The sequence below is a fragment of the Xiphophorus maculatus genome, chromosome 13 (genome assembly GCF_002775205.1).
Source record: "Xiphophorus maculatus strain JP 163 A chromosome 13, X_maculatus-5.0-male, whole genome shotgun sequence".
NCBI lineage: Eukaryota > Metazoa > Chordata > Actinopteri > Cyprinodontiformes > Poeciliidae > Xiphophorus > Xiphophorus maculatus.
Genome location: NC_036455.1, coordinates 6,586,315 through 6,612,300, shown reverse-complemented (window position 1 = coordinate 6,612,300; position 25,986 = coordinate 6,586,315). Strand labels below are relative to the sequence as shown.

Genomic DNA, 25,986 nt, shown 5'->3' with positions numbered 1-25,986 from the left:
TTCCTCAGTTTGCTGAATGTTCAGTTGTGTTAAATAACTTGACAAAGAGTAAGTCCCCAAATAAGATTCAATGGACTGAGGAATGCAGCAAAGCTTTTGAAGATCTTAAAAATGCAATCTGTACAGACTCTGTTTTGCATACTCCTGATTTTGAAAAGTCTTTTACACTGCAGACAGATGCTTCAGGAGTGGGTCTTGGGGCAGTTTTGTTGCAGGAAGTGGATGGAGAGATGAAGCCGGTGGTGTTTCTGAGCCGCAAGCTTCTGGACAGAGAAACCAGATATTCGACGGTGGAGAAGGAATGTCTAGCAATGAAGTGGGCCATCGAATCCTTGAGATACTACCTGCTGGGACGGCATTTCTTTCTGGAAACAGATCACCGGGCCCTCCAGTGGTTGCATCGGATGAAAGATACAAATGCACGGATTGCTGGAGGGTACCTTGCTCTGCAACCATATAACTTCACTGTATGTTATAAGGCTGGAAAAACCAACACTGCAGCTGACTGTTTATCCAGGATTCCTGAAAGTTAAGGTACTGTGAGCTTATGGAGAGGGGGGAGGAAATGTAATGAAGGTCTTCATTACTGGTCAGGATAACACCTTAAATATGTGTAAATGATAATGAGACGGGTACAAATAGATTGAAGTATTTTATTGGGTGTTTTATACAGGGCATCTCAGTGGGTATTGAGGGTGTCCTGGGGGGGGGGAATAATATAAATGAAATAGGTATGGTAATTATGAAATGTATTACAAATGTTTGTAGATTATGGCTTACCTCTGTCTGTTCCTCTATAGGGTGTTCAGGCGAAAAGAGTCCCCGGGGCCCTGAACACCTGATAAAGATTCTGGAAGAGACCAAGTGCAGATGGAAGAGGGGGAACAAAGCCGGCGGCATTTTAGAAGTGATGAATAAATTAATATTTATATGAGGGTAGTTTTAGATAGCAAATGAGTATGTAACCATGAAGAATGTTTGTTATTTATGTGTTGAAGATTGGTTGTTTTGTTAAGTTGTTTGGTGTATATGTGGTTTGTTCTACCCTGTCTTTTGGGAAGTGTGTTAATTGGTGCCGCCCAGGATTACAAAGCCTGCATGTTGGCCACATGATAGGCGTAATAGGTGCGGGTGCTGCGACACCTCATGACCATGTAAGCAGGAATGTCATCTTTGTTAAATGTTGGAGATTAAAACACCTGGTTGGTTGCACTACCCCTGCCTCCAGACTCCTATTTCAGCCTCCCGCTAAGGGCCAACTTAACAGCCAGACTCAGGAAAGATCTGGCAGTGATGGCACGGTTCACATGAGGCATGCCTCACCTGGGCCAGATCTGTCCAAGCCAAATACGGGATAGTTACTGAGGTAGTCAGGTCACCATGTGACAATTTATTTTGTCATAAGTCATTTTAGGAAATCAGTTCTTAAACAAAGTTATAAAATTATAATATTTATAATTGATAGAAAAGTTATAATCAACCTCTGTTTATTAGCTCTAATTGAACATTTTCATTAATGGTTGTGCATTCTCAAACATATATACAATAAAATCTTTGATAGGTTTCTCTTTGAAACAAGATGATATTGCAACTTATGCTGTTATTTGTTTCAAATTATATTAACCAGTCTAACTCTACCTATGTAAAAGCTTTATGAAGAAATTTAAAAAAAAGTTTTACTCTATAGAAAATGAAATATTCACTTTAAATTGATTTTCATGCATTAATTTTTCTTGATTGTAGAAAATATGGTTGAATATTTTCTTCAATAATTTGTTGTGTCTTTTGTTTTAGTTATATTCTTCTCTGTTCTGCTGCAGCTGTTTTCTATTATAGATCACCATGTTTCTAATGCTGGAACTAATTTAACCTCCACACATAGATATATTATTAGTGTCTTAGAAAGTAAGTAGAACATTTGCCTTTCCTGTGAAAATGTCGTGTTAGCGCTGAATGTTACTGCTGAAAATTGTAGAAACATTTGAGTTCAACTGCAGAACACTTGCTGAAATGAAATGAGTAGAAGCAGCAGGAAAAAGTTAAACAGTGCAAACCTGTCAGCCAAACTGAATTACTTAAAATTACATCCAACATCCCTCCTTAAAACTTTAAATATGACATAGTAATGCTTGCAAAGGTAAAATATAAGGTCATATATTGAATAATTTCAGTATTAAAGAGAGTAATAGCATTTAACCCATCTAGTGCAGTAGAAAGAAACTACAGTATTATTTAAATACCGGTAGAAAATTCAAATAGATAAAACCGTTAAAAGTCTTTTACACTCGACCACCAGCACCGCACAATTAAATGAACAAGCCGGTGCTGATCGGCTCTCAATAAGCCACAGGATGGGCGGAACCAGCGGTAACTCCGAACAAAGCAGCAGCGATCATTGTGGATATACGGAAACTATAGGAAAGGTTCTGATCTGGTGGAGTGAAGAAACTGTGAAACATGTTGCGGGATGTAGGAGATACGAATCAGAAGACAATATTAACTTTGAATTTGTGGAAAACTGGAATACTAATATTGTATTTGTTTTATTTAGATAAAGTGGAAGAAAAGATTTTACGTCTTTCAAAGAGAACTGGCACTGTATGAGAAATCTTTAGATGTGATGATCGTAAGATCCACAAGGTGGCGGTAATGCAATGACATGAATGAACGACAGTCATAAAATCCCAAAGAAGAAGAAGAAGAAGACAAAGAAAATGGCGCATGGTCTGTTTGGTTGAATGTTCGACTGTTTCTCTAAACGAGTTTATCAACGAGCCGTTAACTGCTGCTGAAGAAACATTCACAGAGTTTAAAGAAATCATCGTCAAGTCGGAGGAAGAGATGGATGATCATCGCAGACTGCTGGATTTCTCCCGGAGGCCCCAGATAATCTTACACCGAATAGGTAGGAACCACCAGCGTTTGGATGCAGGTTAAGGTCTAAATGTCTGCACCTTTCTGTATGAGGATCATTTTAGTAAATGTTCTTTTCCCGTATAAATGTTTTGTTAACCGGTAAATGAACGCAGGAATCACAATTACGCTGTGAAAATGGCTTATTGATGTAGAAATAAAATGACCTTTTATGGCTTTTCCTCCTTTAACTAATCAAACTTACTTTTGAAAACAGGAGAAATGTGAACAATGCAGCGCAAGGTTAGTAAAGCAAACAGCATGAAACAATAATAGTGTGTTAGTAGCTGTAAAATGTAATAATTTGTAATAAATAAATTGTAGTGGCGATTGTTTGTCAAACCAAACATCCTATAAAAGTTCAGTCAACAAGCCACTGCTGCACTGAGGTGATGCTTCGTACGAAGGTAAAAGAAGTTCAATGTCCAAAAAACTTGAAAATTGCTTTTATAGTTTATTTTTTCAGTTTGACAAGCAAATAACAAAGATCAAACTTTACATTAGTGATGTGTTGAGTAATGAAGCGGGTAAGACAGAGAACTCACCTAAACCTGAGCAGTTAAAGTTTTTATTTTTTAGTAATAAATCGTTGTCCCTGGTGACATAGCGAGTAACAAGCCAATCACAACCCTCTTTTCTTTTTGTTTCTAGTTTTCTTTTGGATCCAGCCATTGTTTCATACAACCAGATTAATCAGAATTTATGTATCAGAATCACAAACATTTTAAACTTGTTTATTCATTGTAAAGCTTCATGTTGTTTTCACGTTGCCTATTTGGGGCCTGCCCATAGCAATGCATAGGGATGCAATCTCTATGCATTGCATGGCAGGCACCTATTGTTCTACACCTCAAAATAACTGCTGCTTAGACTCAAAATAGACAGAATTTTGTCTGCCTCTCTGAGCTGCTCTTTAGAACCACAGTGATGGCAGAATGTCAGAACTACAGACATGGTGAAACAACTGCTATAAACTCATTGCATCTCTGAACAGTGATGCCCCACATGCTACTGACAGCATGTGGGCACTACCATCGGCAGTGAAATAATGTTAGCCTGCATTATCTTTGCTAATATCTTTGCTGCATTAGTCTTTTAGCTTAAATAAGCTATTAGCTAATTTTCTTACTTATTAGCCATGTTTAGTATACCGAATGGAGTAAGTAAAGTACAGACAACATCCCAGTGATGTCCCACATGCTACTGACAGCATTCATGCTAACATTAGCATTTTGGCTAATTTTAGCTGATACACTTACTTTATCATACTGAATGGTGCAAGTACATGTTAGTAAACATTCTGGTCATTCTCCTCATATTATTGCAGCTTTCTTTAGCATTGATGCTAATTTTTAGCATCAGAACGCTGGGTCCAAACCGACTGGCACACTTTGGCAGGCCCTGGTTAAATTTCTTCAGGAATTTTCTATTTTACATATATTGTCCAGTTGATGTCACAGTAGAGCAAATGAAGCACCGCGGTGCATCGGCTCATGAGTCGAATGATTGGATGGAGTTCCTCAGGGCTTCATGTAGCTGCATCTCACCATCACTACTTTTCATTGTTTCCTCTCCTGCTCGGGTCAAAACCCACAGGCCCAACCCAGTGCATGTTGGTCCTATACCAGTCCCTATGCTTACAGAAAATGGACCCACAGTTCTTAATGTCTAACTTACAAAAGTAAACAACAAACACAAAGCAACAAAAACTAAACAATTATTAACCTACAAATAAACTCTGTAAATAAACCCCAAAAATATGAAGTGAACTAAAATCAAATTTTAATACAAATAAAAGTAATGATAGTTCCAAATGAAGTAATATCTTTAAATAATAAAATTTACTTGTAAATATTAACAACATTGGCAACTATTATTAATTTTATAATAAATAAAACATATTTAATATCTGTTCATTTGAGAATTCTCCAATTGTCAGCTGGATTTGTTGCCTGATCTGTCTCTCTGTCTACGCTCTTAAATTTTTCGGTGTGGGTTTTTTCATTTTTTTCATTTCTGTCGTAAACATTGAACGATTTCTCCCATTTACTTCAATAAAATAACGATTGCTTTTTAAATCTGTTTTCTTGTCCAGATTGCCTGCAGTGTAACATGTATTACCAGGATAGGAGATTCACTCTGGACCAGGAGGAGTTGGAACCTCTGCAGGTGAAACAAGAACAGCAAGAGCCAGAAGATCATCAGATAAAAGAAGAGCAGGAGGATCTAAAACACCAGCAGATAAAAGTGGAAGAGAAAGAAGTTTATTGCAGTCAGGGTGAAAAACAGATTGAATTAAAACAGGAGACTGATACCTGCATGATGGTTCCTATTGATGAGCAAACAGACCACACTGAATCAGAACCAAACAGGAACCAAGTCATCTTCCAGGAAGCTGCTGAAGCTGAGAACCAAAATCAGGAAAGAAGAAAACCTTTCTCATGTGTCATCTGTAAAAAGCGTTTGACTTCAAAATCTGTTTTTGATGCTCACATGAGAACTCATACGGGTGAAAAGCCGTTTTCATGTGTGAACTGTGGAAAAAGTTTTCGTCAAAAATCTAATTTAACTCGGCACATGATGATTCACACTGGTGAAAAGCCGTTTTCATGCGTGACCTGTGGAGAAAGTTTTACTCAAAAACACGATTTAATTCAGCACATGATGATTCACACTGGTGAAAAGCCGTTTTCATGCGTGACCTGTGGGAAAACGTTTAGTCATAAACAGTATTTAACTCAGCACATGATGATTCACACCAGTGAAAGGCCATTTTCATGTGTTACCTGTGGGAAAAGTTTTAGTCGAAAATTTACTTTAACTGAGCACATGATGATTCACACAGGTGAAAAGCCGTTTTCATGTGTGACCTGTGGAAACAGTTTTATTCATAAACCGGCTTTAACTGAGCACATGAGGATTCACACTGGTGAAAAGCCGTTTTCATGTGTGAACTGTGGAAAAAGTTTTAGGCATAAACGGCATTTAACTCAGCACATGAGAATTCACACTGGTGAAAAGCCGTTTTCATGTGTGAACTGTGGAAAAGGTTTTGTCAAAAACCAGCTTTAACTCAGCATATGAGGATTCACACAGTGGAAAAGGCGTTTTCATGTGTGACCTGTGAGAAAAGATTTAGTCGCAAATTCAGTTTATATCAACACTTGAGGCGTCACACAGTTGAAAAGCCGTAGAAGTATTTCTCATACATGTCCAATGTTGAGGTTCACTATGGAATTGTTCTGGTTAAGATCTTGAATGAAAGACTGGAGGGGTTTCATGTCTATAAAGCTCAAAATTGTTTTATTTAAGTGTGATAATTTGGATCTTCACTTTTGGATACTTGTAGATGTGCAACCATGACACAATTTCCTTTAGAGATGTTTGTTTTTTTGCATATTCTGTATCACAAAACAATAATGTTAGACTGTATGTTATTGTATTAACATCCTGTTTATGTGAAACTGTATGTTGTGTGTATACAACATGAAGAGCAGAGGGCTCAGCACACAGCCCTGAGGAGTGCCAGTACTGATGCTGAACGATGAAGTCATTTTTCAATATTTTACTTTTTTCTACTGCAGCATTTAGATTACTGTATTTTAATGTTGAAACTATTTTTATGTTTATATGTATTTTAGAAGGAAATAAACGTGTAACATTTCATTTAACATTAAAAGTTTTGAGTTTTCCTGCAGTGCATTTTATGCCTTATATTTGATCCCAGTAGATGGTGGTACTACAGCTATACTGGTTGTAGCCACTGTGGTTCCTGTAACTGATGGGTTTCTGGTTCAAACTTCCCACATCCATCTCAGTTGTTGAGTCCTTGAGCAAGGCACCAAACCTGCCTTACCTGCTGTTAGTCAGAAGTCCGATGGTGCCGATTGTGTAGCAGCTTCTGTCAGTCTGCCCTAGGGCAGCTGGGCTACAATGTAGCTTACCACCATCAACATGTAAAGCACTTTGGCATCCTCTGCACTAGATAAATCGCTATACATACATTTACCATTGACTAAACACTTGCATTTTGTCTTTTTGTTGTGTTTTGTATTAAACTTGTCCTGTCTGACAGTGTGACACTCAGCATTGTCGAGTACCAAGGTTAAGCCCTAAAGACTTGCATAAGTGGACCATTATGGCTTCCCCCTGATATAATTACATGAAACTTTATTAAAAACTGCTTTGGGTTTATTTTATTAAATTGTAATGAGACGGAGAAGAAAGCTGGAGAGAAAAGAAAGGTGAGAAAAAAGTTTTATAGGGGCCCCCTCCTCTCACCCAACTTGATATAAAGGTGATCACAGAGAGGAGGGAGCCAGAGACCAAACCTGACAGACAGACCAGGCACACAGAGACAAGATCACATGTTCCCATTCTCATGTGTACACCCAGACATTCAAACCCATGTAGACAATGTCAAAATAAACAAAACAAAAATGGACGCCATACACCCACTTGCATTTCTCATACACACAGATCCAACAGCCAACCAGAACCAGGACCACCAGCTTAGGAATCATTCAAACCAAACCCCTATCCCATGTCACAAAGCCAGCCTGCCAACCAAAGGATTCACCTAGTCCCAATGAAGAAGATCCAGCAGACATACAGCGCACCGGGTTGACTGAAAGAACCCCAACCCAAGAAATGGACCGACCAGCCAGCTCAGCGCAATATCCAGAACAAGAAACCACCCACAGCCCTGAATCCCAGCCCAGCACCAGGCTGTGGCCACTGATAGGCTAGCAAAGCAATAAATCACAGCCCATACCAACACCAAGACAGACAGACAGACAGCAAACGATACCAGACCCAAAAAAAGGGGCCAATCAAAATGCAAACACCAGCCAACACAAGCACTTTCACCACTTCATACACAAATAAGCCAAAAACACAAGCCTCTCAACTTGCCGACTACACCACCAGTAGGAAGGATGCTACAGAAAAGCCAACGCACCAACTGTGAATAAGGAAGCAGCCCCTCACAGGTCCATAAACATCCCCGCCGCCAAGTGATAAGTAAAAAAGCCAATCCTAACCTGGTACAACCTGGTTTTCATGCATTGATTTTTCTTGATTGTAGAAAATATGGTTGAATATTTTCTTCAATAATTTGTTGTGTCTTTTGTCTTAGTTATATTTTTCTCTGTTCTGCTGCAGCTGTTTTCTATTATAGATTACCATGTGTAGGTTTAGGTTTAAGTTGTAGAATCCCACTTGCTTTGTATGGATCAGTGCAATGGGGAAATAGCGCCCCCCTCTCTGTGTGGCTGGTTAAATGTTGCTGGCTCCTGCACTCAGTGCCAGTCTGTGAAAGCTGCACGAGAGGTGAGTTGCGTTTTTCAGCACACAGTAGAAACGTGTTAGCAACATAATTTTTATTAACTTGGACAAATAGTGTGAAATTTATTAATTACTAGATGTGTGCCTAGCACCAATTTTTGTACTTTTAGTTTAGTTAAAATTAACACTTCATGTGCTAAGCTAAAGGCTAACTTAACGCTCTGTTGTAGTGTGCTGAATGAAGCGGAGCCGTTGCACTGATCTGAACTCCCCATATGTTCCCATTCAGGAAATAAACTTGATAAACCAGAAACTTCTCGTCTTCATTAAAAATCTACACAACGCAGAGTCGAGGGGTTACTGGGGCCGGCCTGGTACAGTGGAGTGAAGCAGAACCCGGTTACACATGTTTCTAATGCTGGAACTAATTTAACCTCCACACATAGATATATTATTAGTGTCTTAGAAAATAAGTAGAACATTTGCCTTTCCTGTGAAAATGTCGTGTTAGTGCTGAATGTTACTGCTGAAAATTGTAGAAACATTTGAGTTCAACTGCAGAACACTTGCTGAAATGAAATGAGTAGAAGCAGCAGGAAAAAGTTAAACAGTGCAAATCTGTCAGCTAAACTGAATAACTTAAAATTACATCCAACATCCCTCCTTAAAACTTTGAATATGACATAGTAATGCTTGCAAAGGTAAAATTTAAGGTCATATATTGAATAATTTCAGTATTAAAGAGAGTAATAGCATTTAACCCATCTAGTGCAGTAGAAAGAAACTACAGTATTATTAAAATACCGGTAGAAAATTCAAATAGATAAAACCGTTAAAAGTCTTTTACACTCGACCACCAGCACCGCACAATTAAATGAACAAGCCAGTGCTGATCGGCTCTCAATAAGCCACAGGATGGGCGGAACCAGCGGTAACTCCGAACAAAGCAGCAGCGATCATTGTGGATATACGGAAACTATAGGAAAGGTTCTGATCTGGTGGAGTGAAGAAACTGTGAAACATGTTGCGGGATGTAGGAGATACGAATCAGAAGACAATATTAACTTTGGATTTGTGGAAAACTGGAATACTAATATTGTATTTGTTTTATTTAGATAAAGTGGAAGAAAAGATTTTACGTCTTTCAAAGAGAACTGGCACTGAATGAGAAATCTTTAGATGTGATGATCGTAAGATCCACAAGGTGGCGGTAATGCAATGACATGAATGAACGACAGTCATAAAATCCCAAAGAAGAAGAAGAAGAAGACAAAAAAGATCCTTACTCAGCTGAGAGTTACAGGCCAATAGCTTTAACATCACGTATTGGTAAGATTATGGAGAAAATGGTAAATAATAGATTAATTTATTATTTAGAGTTGAAAGAAAAGATTAAATCTTATCAATTTGGTTTTAGAAAAGGTAGAAGTACAATAGATTCTGCATTATGTCTGGAGTATGAAATTAGACGGGCTCAGATTAATAAGGAGAGTCTAATAGCAATTTTTTTAGATATAGAAAAAGCTTATGATATGTTATGGAAAGAAGGATTGTTAATTAAAATAAAACAAATGGGGATAAGGGGCAGAATATATAGATGGATTAAAAAATTTTTAACGGAAAGAAATATAAAAGTAAAGGTAGGTGGCGTTTTAAGTTCAAGGCATCAAATCGAAAATGGCACTCCCCAAGGTAGTATAATAAGTCCTATGTTATTTATTATAATGATTAATGATATTTTTAATAATATAGATAAATCTTTTGGTGTTTCATTATTTGCAGATGATGGCCTTATCTGGAAGAGGGGAAGAAATATTGAATTTGTAAATAGGAAACTACAAGAGGCATTACATAGTGTAGAAGCTTGGGCTTTAGAATGGGGATTTAGAATCTCAATATCTAAATCTAAAGTTGTTGTTTTTACAAATAGAAAGTTAAATATTATTACAAGTCTGAAATTATATGAGAATGTTATTGAAAGGATTGATCAAATAAAATATTTAGGATTCTGGTTTGATAAAAAACTTACATGGAAGACTCATGTTAATAAAATAGTTGGAAAAAGTAAAAAAAATCTTAAATATAATGAGGTGTTTAAGAGGAAAAGAATGGGGAGCTGATAGGAAAGCTTTAAAAACAATTTACATTGGTCTAATCAGGTCAGTTTTTGATTATGGATGTATTTTATATAATTCAGCTTCAAATAGTTTACTAAAAACCATAGATAGAATACAATATCAAGCATTAAGACTTTGTTGTGGAGCGATGAAAAGTACCCCAATTTCAGCTCTACAAGTTGAGATGGGTGAGATGCCGTTGGAGCTCAGAAGGAAACAATTAGCAATAACTTACTGGGCAAATATTAAAGGACATAAAGAAAGTTATCCTCCATATATTATGTTACAATCTTGTCAAGAAAAAGAAAAAAAGCAAATAAATAGTTTTGGATGGTTTATAAAAAATGAAATAAGAGATATAGGAATAAATCATAGTTTAATTAGTCCTGTGATTGTTCTTCCTGTTATCCCACCATGGATAATTGAGATAGCGGAAGTTGATTTAAGTTTACTGGAAAAAGGAAAACAATTAGAAAAGAAAGAGGTGGAAAATTATATTGGAAATGAATATGCGGAATATATACAAATATATACAGATGCCTCTAAAATGTCAAATAATAATATAGGAATAGCTTTTATAATTCCGGACTTAGATATTATGAGAAATAAAAGAATAACAGACAAATTGACAGTATACACAGGTGAACTAATGGCTATTTTAATGGCTCTAGAATGGGTTGAGGAAACAAGAGAGAGAGCGGTTGTAATCTGTTCAGATTCAAGTAGTGCATTAGTAAGTATTGTAGAACAAAATTCAGAATCAAGGCAAGATATTATAGTTGATATTAATCAGTTAATGTTTAGGATTAAAAGTTATGGATCTCTGGTCAAATTAGTTTGGGTTCCTGCTCACATTGGAGTAATAGGGAATGAGCTGGCAGATAATTTTGCTAAGAATGCAGCAAAAAAGTGTATTGTTGATTTAAATATTAAAATGAGTAAAAATGAGGTTAAAAATATTAGTAAAATGTATATTAAGGATAAATGGCAGGAACAGTGGGATAAAGGAAGCAATGCCAGATTTTATTATAGCATCCAAAGAAAAGTTGGAGAATATAGGAAATGTAGCAGGAATAAAAAAGAAGAAGATATTTTATCTAGATTAAGGTTTGGACATACAGGTTTAAACAGTACTCTTAAAATAATAAATAAACATGATACAGGTTTCTGTAGTTATTGTGGGAAATTAGAAACAATACAACATTGTTTTTTAGAATGTAGTAAGTATGTTCGAGAAAGGGAGGAATTAATTAGAAATTTAAATAGGAATAAAAATAAATTAGATATTAGGAGTTTGCTTCAAAGATCATCGGGGGACGTAGTTTTTAATAGTATTTTTAATTTTCTAAGGAGAACAGGTATTATGGGAAGATTATAGTGACTTTACATCTGATCCATACTCCAGCCTAGAAGGTGGCGGTAATGCACCTAAAAGTTGTTTGCCAACCGCCATAAAAACAAAAAAAGAAGAAGAAGACAAAGAAAATGGCGCATGGTCTGTTTTGTTGAATGTTCGACTGTTTCTCTAAACGAGTTTATCAACGAGCCGTTAACTGCTGCTGAAGAAACATTCACAGAGTTTAAAGAAATCATCGTCAAGTCGGAGGAAGAGATGGATGATCATCGCAGACTGCTGGATTTCTCCCGGAGGCCCCAGATAATCTTACACCGAATAGGTAGGAACCAGCAGCGTTTGGATGCAGGTTAAGGTCTAAATGTCTGCACCTTTCTGTATGAGGATCATTTTAGTAAATGTTCTTTTCCCGTATAAATGTTTTGTTAACCGGTAAATGAACGCAGGAATCACAATTACGCTGTGAAAATGGCTTATTGATGTAGAAATAAAATGACCTTTTTATGGCTTTTCCTCCTTTAACTAATCAAACTTACTTTTGAAAACAGGAGAAATGTGAACAATGCAGCGCAAGGTTCGTAAAGCAAACAGCATGAAACAATAATAGTGTGTTAGTAGCTGTAAAATGTAATAATTTGTAATAAATAAATTGTAGTGGCGATTGTTTGTCAAACCAAACATCCTATAAAAGTTCAGTCAACAAGCCACTGCTGCACTGAGGTGATGCTTCGTACGAAGGTAAAATAAGTTCAATGTCCAAAAAACTTGAAAATTGCTTTTATAGTTTATTTTTTCCAGTTTGACAAGCAAATAACAAAGATCAAACTTTACATTAGTGATGTGTTGAGTAATGAAGCGGGTAAGACAGAGAACTCACCTAAACCTGAGCAGTTAAAGTTTTTATTTTTTAGTAATAAATCGTTGTCCCTGGTGACATAGCGAGTAACAAGCCAATCACAACCCTCTTTTCTATTTGTTTCTAGTTTTCTTTTGGATCCAGCCATTGTTTCATACAACCAGATTAATCAGAATTTATGTATCAGAATCACAAACATTTTAAACTTGTTTATTCATTGTAAAGCTTCGTGTTGTTTTCACGTTTCCTATTTTACATATATTGTCCAGTTGATGTCACAGTAGAACAAATGAAGCACCGCGGTGCATCGGCTCATGAGTCGAATGATTGGATGGAGTTCCTCAGGGCTTCATGAAGCTTCATCTCACCATCACTACTTTTCATTGTTTCCTCTCCTGCTCTGGTCAAAACCCACAGGCCCAACCCAGTGCATGCTGGTCCTATACCAGTCCCTATACTTACAGAAAATGGACCCACAGTTCTTAATGTCTAACTTACAAAAGTAAATAACAAACACAAAGCAACAAAAACTAAACAATTATTAACCTGTAAATAAACTCTGTAAATAAACCCCAAAAATATAAAGTGAACTAAAGTCAAATTTTAATACAAATAAAAGTAATGATAGTTCCAAATGAAGTAATATCTTGAAATAATAAAATTTACTTGTAAATATTAACAACATTGGCAACTATTATTAATTTTATAATAAATAAAAAATATTTAATATCCGTTTGTTTGAGAATTCTCCAATTGTCAGCTGGATTTGTCGCCTGATCTGTCTCTCTGTCTACGCTCTTAAATTTTTCGGTGTGGGTTTTTTCATTTTTTTCATTTCTGTCGTAAACAATAAACGATTTCTCCCATTTACTTCAATAAAATAACGATTGCTTTTTAAATCTGTTTTCTTGTCCAGATTGCCTGCAGTGTAACATTTATTACCAGGAGAGGAGATCCACTCTGGACCAGGAGGAGTTAGAACCTCTGCAGGTGAAACAAGAACAGGAAGAGCCTGAAGATCATCAGATAAAAGAAGAGCAGGAGGATCTAAAACACCAGCAGATAAAAGTGGAAGAGAAAGAAGTTTACTGCAGTCAGGGTGAAGAACAGATTGAATTAAAACAGGAGACTGATACCTGCATGGTGGTTCCTGTTGATGAGCAAACACACCACACTGAATCAGAACCAACCAGGAACCAAGTCATCTTCCAGGAAGCTGCTGAAGCTGAGAACCAAAATCAGGAAAGAAGAAAACCTTTCTCATGTGTCATCTGTAAAAAGCGTTTGACTTTCAAATCTGTTTTTGATGCTCATATGAGAACTCATACGGGTGAAAAGCCGTTTTCATGTGTGAACTGTGGAAAAAGTTTTAGTCTAAAACAGAGTTTAACTGAGCACATGATGATTCATACTGGTGAAAAGCCGTTTTCATGTGTGAACTGTGGGAACAGTTTTAATCGAAAACGCAGTTTAACTCAGCACATGATGATTCAGACTGGTGACAAGTCATTTTCATGTGTGACCTGTGGAAAAAGTTTCAGTGGAAAATATAATTTAACTCAGCACATGATGATTCATACTGGTGAAAAGCCATTTTCATGTGTGACCTGTGGGAAAAGTTTTATTCGAAAACAGAGTTTAACTCAGCACATGATGATTCACACTGGTGACAAGTCATTTTCATGTGTGACCTGTGGAAAAAGTTTCAGTGGAAAATATAATTTAACTAAGCACATGATGATTCACACAGGTAAAAAGCCGTTTTCATGTGTGACCTGTGGAAAAAGTTTTCTTCAAGAACCGCATTTAACTAGGCACATGATGATTCACACTGGTGAAAAGCCGTTTTCATGCGTGACCTGTGGAAAGAGTTTTCTTCAAGAACCGCATTTAACTAGGCACATGATGATTCACACTGGTGAAAAGTCATTTTCATGCGTGAACTGTGGAAAAAGTTTCAGTGGAAAATATAATTTGACTCAGCATTTGAGGATTCACACTGGTGAAAAGCAGTTTTCATGTGTGACCTGTGGGAAAAGTTTTATTCGAAAACATGATTTAACTCAGCACATGATGATTCACACTGGTGAAAAGCCGTTTTCATGTGTGAACTGTTTAAAAAGTTTTAGTCATAAAGCAAATTTAACTAAGCACATGAGGATTCACAATGGTGAAAAGCCGTTTTCATGTGTGACCTGTGGAAAAAGTTTTATTCGAAAACAGGATTTAACTGAGCACATGATGATTCACACTGGTGAAAAGCCGTTTTCATGTGGAAATTGTGGAAAACGTTTTTGTCAAAAAAACCATTTAATTCGGCACATGAGGATTCACACTGAAAAGCCATTTTCATGTGTGACCTGTTTCAAAAGTTTTAGTCATAAACAGTGTTTAATTCGGCACATGATGCGTCACACAGTTGAAAAGCTGTAGAAGTATGTTCCATAAATGTCCTATGTTGTATTTGTTAAATGTGATCATTTTGATCTTCACATTTGGATACTTAGAGATGTTCAACCATGACACATTTTCCTTCATTGGTGTTTTATTTTTCTGGTATATTCTGTATCAATAAACAATAATGATAAACTGTATGTTAGTATATTAACATACTGTTTATGTCAAACTGTATGTTGTGTGTGTACAACGTGAAGAGCAGAGGGCTCAGCACACAGCCCTGAGGAGTGCCAGTACTGATGCTGATAGATGAAGAGGCTTGGGGGGCCACTGACTATTTCATGCATTAACAGAGTTTGACCGGACATGGACTCCCTTCCAGAACATTCTCACATGATTGGACTTGAGGGATTGATTTGTATTATTCTGTACCATAGAGAGTGAGTGGGGTTTATTTTTGTAGTTTTTTAAATCAACAATAGAATGTATATAATGGTTGAGTGTTTTAAAAAAAAATCTACAAAACAGTATTTGTGTTAATTTTGTGTTTAATGTAAAATGAGATTGAATCTGATTTCATTTCTTTCAAATTATGTTAACCAGTTTTACTCTACCTAATTAAAATCTATTCAAATAAAAAAAAATCATTTGTACTTTAAAAAAATGCCAAATTCACCGCAAACTAATTTTCATGCATTGATTGCACAAAGTACATGTAATTATTTTTAATATTTTGCTTTTTATATTTTGCTTTTGCAATATTTTGCTTTCTCTTGTTTTAGCTGTAATATTTTAATCTGTTCTGCTGCAGCATTTAGATTACTGTATTTTAATGTTGAAACTCTTTTTATGTTTATATGTATTTTAGAAAGAAATAAACGTGTAACATTTCATTTAACATTAAAAGTTTTGAGTTTTCCTTTAGTGTATGTTGTGCCTGATCCTTGAACCCAGTAGATGGTGGTACTACGGCTATACTGGTTGTAGCCACTGTGGTTCCTGTATCTGATGGGTTGCTGGTTCAAACTTCCCACATGTAACCCAGGTGTCCGCCATGACCCAATCACCTTCCCTTTAAGTTGATTGTCATGTGTGCTTCCGGGTTTTGTTTTTTCTTCCCCACCTTGCTGCTACTCACTGTTGGTTGTTTGTAAAACAACCTGGAGTTTCTGAATCGACTCATCACTCATTTAATCTCTAAAACTTGAAGATTGCGGTGAGTTGTTAAATACCATCTGACTTGACGTTGTATAGCATTTGCAATGATAGCGCCGCTAATATTTCCCTCCTGTTGAATCACTCGCCAGGTTGTGATCCATTGACAGCTGGTGAACCTTCCTGATCTGAGCAAGTTATCATTGCATCCACCTCATCAGATAATCCGTTACTCGACGGTGAGTAGATAATAGGGCGTTATTTTCGCTCTGCTGCGCCAGTTAGCATTAGCATTAGCTCTGATCCATCGACAATCAGTGGCCCACATCAGTTTAGTCTACTTATTAATTACTTACTTAATGAAGAATCACACTGTTGCAGCCGAATTAAAGGCCACACCTTTAATATTTAAGGGTTTACCTTTCAACTTTAGATTTGATTATTTTTTCCATGATTTCTTTATTGGTGTTGCATTCCATGTTGGTGCAGCGATGAAATTTGGTACCTAATATGATTTAGTTTGTAGCTACTTTGATCAATCACATTTGTAAGTTGATTGATTTGATTCAGTATTGGTTGTTTGTAACGACTGCTAATTATATTATCTAGGCAATTTTGAACTTGAATTATGAAGTGCGCTTTTAAAAAAAAAAAAAAAGATCTAAATTTTTCTTTTTATCTTCTCCTTTCTTTTTTATTTTTTCTATGAAGTTGTTAAAATATAGCAAGTACATATTTGATTGTTTTCTTGTCTCTTCCATTTAGTTTATATAAATATAATGTTTATATATGAACTTAATGTGTGTTATCTGGCCTTTTAGGTCAGGTTTTTCCCCCTTGCATTGACTCACTTGATGACGGAAGATGGCGAGCTACCCACCCACCCTCTGGTGGTAGGAAAACGGAACTACACTTTCCCTACAGAAACGAACTAAACTCTGAGTATTGAAAAGGGAACATAATTATTCCCTTTTTGTTCTTGGATCTATTGTGGACTCTATTACGTTTGAAGTATCACTGATTATTATTATAATTGTTTTTGTTGGTTTGTTTTTTTCCCCTTCTGTTTTTGGAAATTTATTGTTTTGTTGTTTTGGTATTATTATTATTATTATTATTATTATTATTATTATTGCCACTGCCATCAATAATAATAATTAGAAACTTTACTTTTTTGTATCAGTTGTATTAATTATTCACCCCACTCATGACTCCGTGCCGTACCTACTTCTGATTATACAAACTGGTTAACACTACACCTCGCAGTCAGATCTGCTCAATTGAGAAAGGCGCTACACACATCCATCTCAGTTGTTGAGTCCTTGAGCAAGGCACCAAACCTGCCTTACCTGCTGTTAGTCAGAAGTCCGATGGTGCCGATTGTGTAGCAGCTTCTGTCAGTCTGCCCTAGGGCAGCTGGGCTACAATGTAGCTTACCACCATCAACATGTAAAGCACTTTGGCATCCTCTGCACTAGATAAATCGCTATACATACATTTACCATTGACTAAACACTTGCATTTTGTCTTTTTGTTGTGTTTTGTATTAAACTTGTCCTGTCTGACAGTGTGACACTCAGCATTGTCGAGTACCAAGGTTAAGCCCTAAAGACTTGCATAAGTGGACCATTATGGCTTCCCCCTGATATAATTACATGAAACTTTATTAGAAACTGCTTTGGGTTTATTTTATTAAATTCTAATGAGACGGAGAAGAAATCGGGAGAGAAAAGAAAGGTGAGAAAAAAGTTTTATAGGGGCCCCCTCCTCTCACCCAACTTGATAAAAAGGTGATCACAGAGAGGAGGGAGCCAGAGACCAAACCTGACAGACAGACCAGGCACACAGAGACAAGATCACATGTTCCCATTCTCATGTGTACACCCAGACATTCAAACCCATGTACATAATGTCAAAATAAACAAAACAAAAATGGACGCCATACACCCAGTTGCATTTCTCATACACAGAGATCCAACCAGAACCAGGACCACCAGCTTAGGAATCATTCAAACCAAACCCCTATCCCAAGTCACAAAGCCAGCCTGCCAACCAAAGGATTCACCTAGTCCCAATGAAGAAGATCCAGCAGACATACAGCGCACCGGGTTGACTGAAAGAACCCCAACCCAAGAAATGGACCGACCAGCCAGCTCAGCGCAATATCCAGAACAAGAATACCACCCACAGCCCTGAATCCCAGCCCAGCACCAGGCTGTGGCCACAAATAGGCTGGCAAAGCAATAAATCACAGCCCATACCAACACCAAGACAGACAGACAGACAGCAAACGATACCAGACCCAAAAAAAGGGGCCAATCAAAATGCAAACACCAGCCAACACAAGCACTTTCACCACTTCATACACAAATAAGCCAAAGACACAAGCCTCTCAACTTGCCGACTACACCACCAGTAGGAAGGATGCTACAGAAAAGCCAACGCACCAACCGTGAAAAAGGAAGCAGCCCCTCACAGGTCCATAAACATCCCCGCCGCCAAGTGATAAGTAAAAAAGCCAATCCTAACCTGGTACAACCTGGTTTTCATGCATTGATTTTTCTTGATTGTAGAAAATATGGTTGAATATTTTCTTCAATAACTTGTTGTGTCTTTTGCCTTAGTTGTATTTTTCTCTGTTCTGCTGCAGCTGTTTTCTATTATAGATCACCATGTTTCTAATGCTGGAACTAATTTAACCTCCACACATAGATATATTATTAGTGTCTTAGAAAGTAAGTAGAACATTTGCCTTTCCTATGAAAATGTCGTGTTAGTGCTGAATGTTAATGCTGAAAATTGTAGAAACATTTGAGTTCAACTGCAGAACACTTGCTGAAATGAAATGAGTAGAAGCAGCAGGAAAAAGTTAAACAGTGCAAACCTGTCAGCTAAACTGAATAATTTAAAATCAGTACCAACATCCCTGCTTAAAACTTTAAATATTTCATAGAAATGCTTGCAAAGGTAAAGTATAAGGTCATATATTGAATAATTTCAGTATTAAAGAGAGTAATAGCATTTAACCCATCTAGTGCAGAAGAAAGAGTGTATAAGCTAACATTAGCTAAATAAATATTAGTGAGGCAATCGATGGTAAAAATACACAATTATTTAGTTTGTTGCCAACAACGCCACCTGGCAAAGAATCAAAGAACCGAGCAAAGAATCACCAAACACCGTGACGTCACAAACACTCGTTGGATTTCCCTCCATCGATTTATGTTGATCACGGGACAGCCACAGCAACAGGGGGCGCCACCATCTGGGCCAAACGCACCACCTTCAATCCTGAGAGCTAACAAAGAAATACATACAAACTATTATTAAAATACCAGTAGAAAATTCAAGTAGAAAAACCCGTTAAAAGTCCTTCACACTCGACCACCAGCACCGCACATTTAACCCTCCTGTTAAGTTCCAGGTCAAATTGACCCGTTTTAAAGTTTAATTATTTTTTTTAATAGTTGCAAGTATTTTTTTTGCATGAAACTTTTTCTATTTGTCTTAATAGGTGCACTCTACATATAAATTGAAAATCTATTCATTTTACACATTTGTACCAACCCCTATGTCTACTTTTACATAGGTACTGTTCAGGTCAATTTGACCCGGCAGTCAGGTTAAAGTGCAAAATACGATTTTAAAAAATGTCCAATTCTATATGTTTCCTTGCAGCTATGAACCATATTTCACCACACACACACACACACACACACACACACACACACACACACACACACACACATACCTGCACACCCCCACTCACACAAGCCCACTTTCTCACTACTCTCTTTACTTCACTAGGAAACTGCGAGAAAGCAGGTGTTCATGTTACGCCCCTTATGAGTAAGAACTCTATCAGTAGGGGAATAATGAAAACACGGACACGATGTCACTGCTTTCGTCTCCAGTGACGTAATGGAGGAGCAGAAGCGTTGCGGTCCCCTACATCCGATCAGACAAAACCAATCGAAACCCGAATGATTAAACCCTCATAACTTAAAATCTAAAAGGTTGAACTTTTCAAGAATTATAACCAAACATAGCCGGAAAAGTAACATTAAAGAAAAATACATTGTTTTTAAACTTCATTAAACTTAGGCTACCTTTTACTGTATCTGTCTGTAGCACTGAACTTGAAAGACCAAAATAATCGATCGCAGATCACTAGATCTTGTTTTCCCTTTTGGTTGTCTAAAACAGTTTTATAACCACTACATTCACACAACTTTTGATGGGAATCTTTTCTGTTCCCGTGGATAAACTCCACCCACACTGAGTGACACTCAGCAGAAGTGGAGGAAAACATAAATATTCTCTGCATGACTCATTTCTCTTGATTTTAATCAGCGGGACAATTTGACTAAGAACAGTATGTGTGTCTCAAATTCAATTATAAAGACCACCCATTAAAAAAAAAGTGTAATATAAAATGTTTCACCAAAGATCAATTTCAAGGAAATTATAGTTTTTTTGTGTCTAGGTTTTTTTAGTGGACATAAAAAAAATGTAAATTCCATTTTTTATGTCCAAATGAGTAAATGAGTGGGTTGGTGTTATTGATCCTTAATTGCTGAGAAATAAAAAAACACCATTGCACAAATATTGATTGAAATTATTAGTATTGGAGTTAATAATCAGATATAAATATGTTTTGGAGGATTTTTTTGGGTTTCTGACACTATAGCATGATTAAACACTGCCCGGTTTAAATTGACCCACGAACATTTTTGCTGTACCCTAGAAACGAACATAACAGGAGGGTTAAATGAACAAGCCGGTGCTGATCGGCTCTCAATAAGCCACAAGAAGGGCGGAACCAGCGGTAACTCCGAACAAAGCAGCAGCGATCATTGTGGATATACGGAAACTATAGGAAAGGTTCTGATCTGGTGGAGTGAAGAAACTGTGAAACATGTTGCGGGATGTAGGAGATACGAATCAGAAGACAATATTAACTTTGGATTTGTGGAAAACTGGAATACTGATATTGTATTTGTTTTATTTAGATAAAGTGGAAGAAAAGATTTTACGTCTTTCAAAGAGAACTGGCACAGTATGAGAAATCTTTAGATGTGATGATCGTAAGATCCACAAGGTGGCGGTAATGCAATGACATGAATGAACGACAGTCATAAAATCCCAAAGAAGAAGAAGAAGACAAAGAAAATGGTCTGTTTGGTTGAATGTTCGACTGTTTCTCTAAACGAGTTTATCAACGAGCCGTTAACTGCTGCTGAAGAAACATTCACAGAGTTTAAAGAAATCATCGTCAAGTCGGAGGAAGAGATGGATGATCATCGCAGACTGCTGGATTTCTCCCGGAGGCCCCAGATAATCTTACACCGAATAGGTAGGAACCAGCAGCGTTTGGATGCAGGTTAAGGTCTAAATGTCTGCACCTTTCTGTATGAGGATCATTTTAGTAAATGTTCTTTTCCCGTATAAATGTTTTGTTAACCGGTAAATGAACGCAGGAATCACAATTACGCTGTGAAAATGGCTTATTGATGTAGAAATAAAATTACCTTTTTATGGCTTTTCCTCCTTTAACTAATCAAACTTACTTTTGAAAACAGGAGAAATGTGAACAATGCAGCGCAAGGTTAGTAAAGCAAACAGCATGAAACAATAATAGTGTGTTAGTAGCTGTAAAATGTAATAATTTGTAATAAATAAATTGTAGTGGCGATTGTTTGTCAAACCAAACATCCTATAAAAGTTCAGTCAACAAGCCACTGCTGCACTGAGGTGATGCTTCGTACGAAGGTAAAAGAAGTTCAATGTCCAAAAAACTTGAAAATTGCTTTTATAGTTTGTTTTTTCAGTTTGACAAGCAAATAACAAAGATCAAACTTTACATTAGTGATGTGTTGAGTAATGAAGCGGGTAAGACAGAGAACTCACCTAAACCTGAGCAGTTAAAGTTTTTATTTTTTAGTAATAAATCGTTGTCCCTGGTGACATAGCGAGTAACAAGCCAATCACAACCCTCTTTTCTATTTGTTTCTAGTTTTCTTTTGGATCCAGCCATTGTTTCATACAACCAGATTAATCAGAATTTATGTATCAGAATCACAAACATCTTTTACTTGTTTATTCATTGTAAAGCTTCATGTTGTTTTCACGTTGCCTATTTTACATATATTGTCCAGTTGATGTCGCAGTAGAGCAAATGAAGCACCGCGGTGCATCGGCTCATGAGTCGAATGATTGGATGGAGTTCCTCAGGGCTTCATGAAGCTGCATCTCACCATCACTACTTTTCATTGTTTCCTCTCCTGCTCTGGTCAAAACCCACAGGCCCAACCCAGTGCATGCTGGTCCTATACCAGTCCCTATACTTACAGAAAATGGACCCACAGTTCTTAATGTCTAACTTAGAAAAGTAAATAACAAACACAAAGCAACAAAAACTAAACAATTATTAACCTGTAAATAAACTCTGTAAATAAACCCCAAAAATATAAAGTGAACTAAAATCAAATTTTAATACAAATAAAAGTAATGATAGTTCCAAAATAAGTAATATCTTTAAATAATAAAATTTACTAGTAAATATTAACAACATTGGCAACTATTATTAATTTTATAATAAATAATAAATATTTAATATCCGTTCATTTGAGAATTCTCCAATTGTCAGCTGGATTTGTCGCCTGATCTGTCTCTCTGTCTACCCTCTTAAATTTTTCGGTGTGGGTTTTTTCATTTTTTTCATTTCTGTCGTAAACGATGAACGATTTCTCCCATTTACTTCAATAAAATAACGATTGTTTGTTTCCTCTGTTTTCTTGTCCAGATTGCCTGCAGTGTAACATTTATTACCTGGAGAGGAGATCCACTCTGGACCAGGAGGAGTTAGAACCTCTGCAGGTGAAACAAGAACAGGAAGAGCCTGAAGATCATCAGATAAAAGAAGAGCAGGAGGATCTAAAACACCAGCAGATAAAAGTGGAAGAGAAAGAAGTTTATTGCAGTCAGGCTGAAGAACAGATTGAATTCAAACAGGAGACTGATACCTGCATGGTGGTTCCTGTTGATGAGCAAACAGACCACAATGAATCAGAACCAAACAGGAACCAAGTCATCTTCCAGGAAGCTGCTGAAGCTGAGAACCAAAATCAGGAAAGAAGAAAACCTTTCTCATGTGTCATCTGTAAAATGCGTTTGACTTTCAAATCTGTTTTTGATGCTCATATGAGAACTCATACGGGTGAAAAGCCGTTTTCATGTGTGAACTGTGGGAAATGTTTTAATCGAAAACAGAGTTTAACTGAGCACATGATGATTCATACTGGTGAAAAGCCGTTTTCATGTGTGAACTGTGGGAAAAGTTTTAATCGAAAACAGAGTTTAACTGAGCACATGATGATTCATACTGGTGAAAAGCCGTTTTCATGTGTGACCTGTGGGAAAAGTTTTAATCGAAAACAGAGTTTAACTCGGCACATGATGATTCACACTGGTGAAAAGCCATTTTCATGTGTGACCTGTGAAAAGAGTTTTCTTCAAAAACCACATTTCACTAAGCACATGATGATTCATACTGGTGAAAAGTCATTTTCATGCGTGAACTGTGGAAAAAGTTTCAGTGGAAAATATAATTTAACTGAGCACATGAGGATTCACACAGGTAAAAAGCCGTTTTCATGTGTGACCTGTGGAAAGAGTTTTCGTCAAAAACAGGAATTAACTCGTCACATGATGATTCACACTGGTGAAAAGCCGTTTTCATGTGGAAATTGTGGAAAAAGATTTTGTCATAAACAAAATTTAATTCAGCACATGAGGATTCACACAGGTGAAAAGCAGTTTACATGTGTGAACTGTGGGAAAAGTTTTTTTCGAAAACATGATTTAACTCGTCACATGAGGATTCACACTGGTGAAAAGCCGTTTTCATGTGTGACCTGTTTCAAAAGTTTTAGTCATAAACAGTGTTTAATTCAGCACATGACGCGTCACACAGTTGAAAAGCTGTAGAATTATGTTCCATAAATGTCCTATGTTGTATTTGTTAAATGTGATCATTTTGATCTTCACATTTGGATACTTAGAGATGTTCAACCATGACACATTTTCCTTCATTGATGTTTTATTTTTCTGGTTTATTCTGTATCAAAAAACAATAATGATAAACTGTATGTTACTGTATTAAAATACTGTTTATGTGAAACTGTATGTTGTGTGTGTACAACGTGAAGAGCAGAGGGCTCAGCACACAGCCCTGAGGAGTGCCAGTACTGATGCTGATAGATGAAGAGGCTTGGGGGCTGTAACAAGGTAGCCGTTCGCGGTAGGATTTTACAGTGACGATGAAGCGTTGAGGCAGAGTCAGGTGGAAAACAGCAGTGGTTTTATTCTTCACACAACATTAGTGATGTTACGTGATGTGCCGAGGCTTCGAGGCGTGTGTCGAGTAATGGAGGGGGCGTTTCCGTAAAGCGCGTATCGAAGCTTGCTTCATTTAGGGGAGGAGCCGAAAACGATGACGTCCGAAGCCTCGCTGCCTGGCTGTACCACGTGACTGCTTCGGGAAGTGGCTCAGATGTTGGCGCGGGGTTTGACAGCTTTAGAAACCCCACAGGCTCCATTCAAAATGTGGGTTGTTGTAGGCGAGTTGCGGTCAGTTGAGAGAGTGGATAGAGTTTTGATAGTTTGGATAGCAGAGTTTGGATAGTGGTTATTTAGTTTGAGACAGTTAGTTTGGTGTTTGGAGAGTTTAGGAGAGAGATAGATAGATAGGAGATTTAGGAGCGCGAGGACAGGATAGGAGTAGGATGGAGCCGGCGAGAAAGAGGAGGATTTCCCCTATGTGGGAACATTTTGATTTGATAAGCCCTAACAAGGTAAGGTGAACTGAACATTTGCAGATGCATTATGTTTGCTTATGAGGAACTGTATTTTTCACTGTTTCTTATTTTCTGTAAAGGTGAGGTGTTTATTGTGCTCCAAGGAGTTGGGGTACAATAATAACACCTCATCCATGTAGTGTCAAAAAAGAGAACTCGTTTGAAACCAAAAACTGTGGAGAAATTGTTGTTTCTTAATAAAAATGCATGAAATCATCCAAGTTACACAAGCATTAGCCTATTCACTACCCCCTCCCTAGTTCCACAAGCACTTTCACTGTCCTCTGCCTGATTAAGCCCATGCCATTTTTCTAGAGTCACAGAAAAACATTATTACACAACATGCCATATCACATGACACTACTATTTTGGGAATAATTACACACAGAGGATACATTCAAACAATATTTTATTATACACACATGTGTATACATAATTTATGTAGACAAATGATTTCGTCCTACACCTTTTGTGAAGTCATTCCCAAGAGCCATAATAGACAAAAACTCAATGCATCACACGTGTTAAGATACAGCTGGCTGTGATTATACACCTGGCCAGTAGGTGGTTTCGTGTGCACATGAAGCCTCAAGAAATGAACCCTTTCTCGAACCAGTTGGCTCAAGTGGTTCAATGCCTCATGAGGCTTCATCTCACCATCACTACACAACATCAACCAACACTTCACAGGTGAAAACTGCAGTCTTAAATAGTCCCAGCTGTGACGGATCAAACCACCTTTAATTCACAGGGGAATCTCAATTCATCAATATCCACTTATTTAATTAAAATACCTTTTACTAAATATAAACATTTCTATTTACTTTTTATAAATATTTTATGTTTTATCATTACACCAAATGAAACACCACAAAACCCATAAACAATTCCCCCCCCCACACTTTTCAATGGCCTCTCCCGGGGACTATATATGGTGTCTGGACCCCCGGGGCAGTATTTGTCCAAACACCCGGAGAGGACACAGAAAAGACAGGTGAGTCACTCTACATTAGCACTCCACACCCAACAGATTATGCACAACACATTTGC

General features: G+C 37.1%; 2 protein-coding genes and 1 long non-coding RNA gene across 3 annotated transcripts; all 3 read left to right on the top strand.

Annotated features, from left to right (window-relative positions):
* Window positions 1-5,421: 5,421 nt before the first annotated feature.
* Window positions 5,422-6,417, top strand: LOC111610473 (gastrula zinc finger protein XlCGF8.2DB-like; the record flags this gene model as incomplete). The annotated part of the gene is made up of 1 exon (XM_023344703.1): window positions 5,422-6,417. A coding segment is annotated over one exon (564 nt), but the record flags the coding sequence as incomplete, so codon positions are not given.
* Window positions 6,418-13,896: 7,479 nt separating this feature from the next.
* LOC111610443 (gastrula zinc finger protein XlCGF8.2DB-like) lies at window positions 13,897-15,012 on the top strand. Its single transcript, XM_023344669.1, has one exon. It carries the CDS (start codon window positions 13,925-13,927, stop codon window positions 14,957-14,959), a length of 1,035 nt encoding a protein of 344 aa, XP_023200437.1. The 5' UTR covers window positions 13,897-13,924; the 3' UTR covers window positions 14,960-15,012.
* Window positions 15,013-16,009: 997 nt separating this feature from the next.
* Window positions 16,010-17,166, top strand: LOC111610480. Its single transcript, XR_002753659.1, has 3 exons — window positions 16,010-16,139; window positions 16,231-16,317; window positions 16,900-17,166. It is a non-coding gene; the product is annotated as an uncharacterized LOC111610480 (long non-coding RNA).
* Window positions 17,167-25,986: the final 8,820 nt, after the last annotated feature.

Bases quoted from the DNA above. Each gene is read 5' to 3' on its own strand.
- LOC111610443 (XM_023344669.1), top strand. From the start codon at position 13,925: ATGATGATTCATACTGGTGAAAAGCCGTTTTCATGTGTGAACTGTGGG.